General features: G+C 47.7%; 1 protein-coding gene across 1 annotated transcript in view; it reads right to left on the bottom strand.

Annotated features, from left to right (window-relative positions):
* The window catches only part of aldh1a3 (aldehyde dehydrogenase 1 family, member A3), a 21559-nt gene that overhangs the window by 12260 nt on the left and 4299 nt on the right, over positions 1 to 5000 (bottom strand). The window contains exon 5 of the mRNA XM_063187735.1: positions 2800 to 2861. Coding sequence (XP_063043805.1) covers positions 2800 to 2861 — 62 coding nt within the window. The remainder of the gene's footprint in view (positions 1 to 2799; positions 2862 to 5000) is intronic.

Raw genomic sequence — 5000 nt, 5'->3', positions numbered from 1 at the left:
TGTGTGTGTGTGTGTGTGTGTGTGTGTGTGTGTGTTTGTAAGTGCATTGGGTTGAGAGTAATTATACAATTATTGTTTTAAAAATTACATTTTAAGAAGCCTGAGAGATTAAACGTGTGACCAACGCACAGAGCCCCCCCCCCCCCCCCCCTCAGCTGAAATCCGCACCACAGCACCACAACATTTGTTTTAAATGCATTGTTAACTTTTACTGCATTCTGGATACACTAATGGTAATTATCTTCTTTTTTATATAACAAGACTCTGCGCTCCAGTCCAGAGAGAGGCTTCCTGTTTGCCTTTTCATACTGAGTCATTGGCCACGCGGTGCCAATGGTGCTTTTAGTAATTACATTCAGGGCCGCTCGCAGTATGAATTACGCTATATTATCATGGCTGCTGACAATTTTGTCTGGGCCCGGGACAAAGTCATTTGAAAGGATCCTCAGTCAATACATACAATGTAATGGGGGCCCAATTCTAGGGCCTGGGATAACCGACCCCTTCCTGTCGGCTTCCCTGTTTATGATATAATCTCCCATGTCGAACAACACTTTAGTTCTTTTGTTGCCAAAGCAGCATAAGAAGATGCATGCCTTTACTTTTCACGACAGACTTGAAAGTTTGCTTGTGTATTTTTTAGTTTTGATAAAGGTTTTTCTTTTGCTCCAAATGTACTTAATATGCTCTCTTTAAAGAGGCGTGTAACGCGCTATGAATTTAGCAGAGCTCCACGAAGCTAAACTGATCTAATTACTCTGATTGCGTTTGCCGTCATTATCAAAGTCACAGATTACTCGGGGCTGTTAGCGTATAGCCGTAGCACAAACGGTTTGTAATTGAGATGGGGGTGGCACGATAAGCAAGCAAGCACGGCAAACGAGTAAGCAAGGAGCTGGGTATCAGATTGAATTTCCAGCAAAAGCTTTTTTCTGCAACGTGTACTGTCCTCAATTCGATTAACAGCACCAATCAGCAAAGAGCATCATTTGTAACTAATAGCACGTCTTAATAAGGCTCTAATACATAGCACAAAGTAATCAAAGACCCATTTGCCATTCAATAATAAGACTTAATCGCAAGGCTGTAATGAGGAGCATTGCAAAGTTGTATTAAATGCGAATGGCGAATAAGGAAATAGCAGAGTCTATCCTACCCTGCTGACAGTGCCATACATACAGCAGGCAACGGCAGACAACAGGTACACTAAGGATGGAGGAGTCGGAGTGTGCATTGTGTCCTCGCCACCCTACTGCCACATACCTCACCATCCAAACCCACACCCTCCACCCCAAGGACACACACACACACAAAGAGTCGCACACACACACTCACACGCACTCGCACGCACACACACACACACACACACACACACACACACACACACACACACACACACACACACACACACACACACACACACACACACACACACACACACACACACAAACACACACATAAACACACACACATACACAGAAATACGCACACACACCACCCACCCACTAGCCTCCTAACTAGCTGACGCCTGTCTGGATTCTGTTTCAGCCGTGTCTTCGTCTCCTTGCGCTATGCTATGCTGCGCTGTAAGGCAACACCTGCGCCGGAGTTCCCCCAAGTGCGCGCGGTGTGCCTGCCTACAGTACCAACGCCATGCTCGCCCCTGATAACATCACGGCCTACACACAGGAGCGCACAATGCGGGTGAAGTGCAGCGATCAGGGGCTTTATAAAGAAGCTCTTGCCCAGGAGTGGAGTGGAGTGGAGTGGAGAAGAGTGGAGAGGAGAGGAGCGGAGCGGAGCAGGCGAGTGGGACGAAAAGAGATGGGAGAAAGGCCCTCAGTTACAACAGTGCTGACTGTGCCAGTGAAACTCAGTGACTGTCTCTTAAGATAGACAGAGAGAGAGAGAGAGAGAGAGAGAGAGAGAGAGAGAGAGAGAGAGAGAGAAATGACAGACAGAGAGGAAGAATGACAGGCAGAGAGGAGGAATGACAGGCAGAAAGAAAAAGAGGAAGAGAGAGGAAAGCAAAGGGGAGAGTAAGAGAACATAAGAAATTGAGAGAGGGGGAGGAAAGCAGAGAGCGTGCAAGAGAAGCCCAGAGGCTGCACTGGTGGTGAGGGTTGGCAGGGGGCAATGGGTAAGGGGCTGGTAGGGGGGGCATTTGGACAGCAGTGGGGTGTTGCTGAGATTAGGTGGCACTCCTTCTCTACCCCCCCCCTCTCTCCATCTCTCTCTCTCTCTCTCTCTCTCTCTCTCTCTCTCTCTCTCTCTCTCTCTCTATCTCCCTCTCTCTCTCTCTCTCCAACTGGCCTGGGCTCAATGGCGTGTGTTGTTCTGTGAGTCAGAGTGCCCTGGTGTGCTCCCCAAGATCATTGTGAAAGCATTGCTGCAAGGCCGCCCTGCTGCGAGCCCCTGGACCAGCTAGCCGAGCACTTTAAATAAAATAAAAAACATTTGCATATGAACCATCGCGACTGTGATCTACCGAAATGAAGAGACACTGTCACTGTAGACAGACAGGAGGTTCAATGCTGTTGTAACAGGATGTAACCTCGACCCCGCCTACCCCATCCACCCCAGCCTAGCCCGCCCTGATTTGCCTAATTGAGATTCATTCCACCCTTGCGTCACTCTTCCTCTTTCACCTCGTCCGTTACTGTGCCACAGATAGCATCATCTGCTCTGCTCTGCTCTGCCCTACTCTACGCCGCTCTCTCTGCTCAGCTGGAGGAAGACAGAGAGCCAACAGCGGAGCTGAGCTGGGTGTGTGGGTGGAAACGAAACATTCATACTTACCGGAATGATTGCTCCACAAACACCGACCGGTTCGTGCTTGGTGAAACACACGAAATTTTCATCTGAATGAAAAAAGCACAGGAGGTTGGGAGAGAGAGAGAGAGAGAGAGAGAGAGAGAGAGAGTGAGAACAACACACAAAAGCGTTAACCGCTGTTTTTGAAATGCATTCAATGTGCAAACATGTGCCTTTGACATGCCTCCACTGTTTTTTTTGTGTGTTTTTTTTTGTTTTTTCGTTTGAGGAGAGAGGTTCTTGGATGTGGGCACCGAAACCAAACATGGGGAGGAGTACGGGGAAAAAAAGAAAGAAACAAAACGAAAAAAAAAAACAAAAACACCAAAGCACATCTCAACAGCCCACACAAAGATTTGGCCCAGGATGTGCACGCATATATTTTACCAAGAGAGAGAGAGAGATGTAATGTAATGGGAGAGGGATAAAGTGTGAAAGGCGCAGGCAGCGGTTTCAGACTGTTTTGCAGGTCTGTACCGTTGGCTCTGATGCACACCTTTGTTCCCTGTCAGTAGTCCTCTTCTCCTGTTCTCCCTTCACGGCGGAATCAGATATCCAGCCAGAGGTAATTTAAGGTAGCTCTGCCACATTATTATTTTGTACCGCACTGTACCCCCCTCCTTTGTAAACAGCGAGTTGGAATGATTAACCACATCCCTGTTCCACAAACGATCATGTACACAATAAAAGAGAGACATGGAGAGAGAGAGAGAGAGAGAGAGAGAGAGAGAGAGAGAGAGAGAGAGAGAGAGAGAGAGAGAGAGAGAGAGAGAGAGAGAGAAATAAAGCAAGACAAAGAAGAAGTTAGAGCAAGACTAGGAGCAAGAGTAGGAGCAAGGGAGTGAGAGAGAGAGAGAGAGAGAGAGAGAGAGAGAGAGAGAGAGAGAGAGAGAGAGAGAGAGAGAGAGAGAGAGAAAGAAAGAAAAAATCGAGAGAGACGCAGACAAATTGCAACCTGAGATATCTCCTTGCTGTGAATCACAGCTTAAATGAGATGTCAGAATTGCCCGACGTCTTTTCTGCGCTGCTGCGCTGCATTGTTCGATTCAGTGTTTTATGGCGCTGGAGGGGAAGATATTGTGGAGGCCTGGTACTTACTCTCAGCATTGAAACGGGAGAGACAACACAGCAACAGCAGGTGTTTGGAAACACCAAGGGCCATAAAAAACAATGTTTTGGAAAAGAGTTTTGCTCTCTCCTTTCGGGTTCGGTCTACTGGGGTGAGATGGGCAAGTGGAAGTAAAGTGGAAATGTCATAAAAGTCTGCAAACTGCACAGTTTAGACTGCACAGGCCAGTTACTGTAAAATAGTGTTTGTCTATGCCTGAAGTGGCAAGAGCAGCATCTAGATCGGTAACACTGCTACACCGATGTTTAATCTTCTCTTCAGCAACACATACTCTGTGTATGAGCATATCAAACAACAAGTTGTAATTGAAAATAAAACTGCTCGGCCCTGCCGTGGCCAACCGGTAGGGCACTCGACTGCCATGCGGCTGACCCGGGTTCGATTCCCAACCCGGGTCCTTTGCAGACCCCTCCCCGTTTCTCTCCCAATTCCCTTCCTGTCCACCTCTCACACTGTCCTGTCAAATAAAGTCGTAAAACACAAAAAACAGCTCAAGCAACACAATAAAAGAGAGAACCTGAAGATGCACTGGGCAAAATGCATAAATAAAATCTCAGTGTTCAGATATCAGACCATTTCAATCACTTCTCAAACAACAACTCAGATCCAATGATGCGTGAGTGAACACCTTCAGACGTCAGGGCCCTCCTGTCCTGTGACATGACGTTGCCTTGTAATAAAACATGACATTTGCTGTGTCGTCCTTGTCAGGATATGTCAAAAGCACGGCCCGGTTAATCTGCTAAATCCCAAGCCCTCTCCTCTCTGACCTTCTCGTGTTTCTGCGCGCGGCTGTTCACCTGTGATTACAGACGGAGAGTCTCCGCTGGCACAATGGGCCATCTCTGACAACTCATTATCTCCCCCGGCTCCCGGGGTGATCCCTTCTCCCTACTCCGCAGCTTATCAAAGGTTAAATTTACATGCGGTGCCACAGCCACAGCCACGGCTGGATGGCCACCGTGGACAAACGTTGTCCGGGAACCGTTTAAGGGAATTTATTTCCATAACGCAACCGTGTGTGAGTACAACTTTTGATTTGTATGCCTGTGGGTGG

Source organism: Engraulis encrasicolus, chromosome 22 (assembly GCF_034702125.1).
Source record: "Engraulis encrasicolus isolate BLACKSEA-1 chromosome 22, IST_EnEncr_1.0, whole genome shotgun sequence".
NCBI lineage: Eukaryota > Metazoa > Chordata > Actinopteri > Clupeiformes > Engraulidae > Engraulis > Engraulis encrasicolus.
Note: the sequence above shows the minus strand (reverse complement) of the source record. Positions and strands in the feature narration are given on the sequence as shown.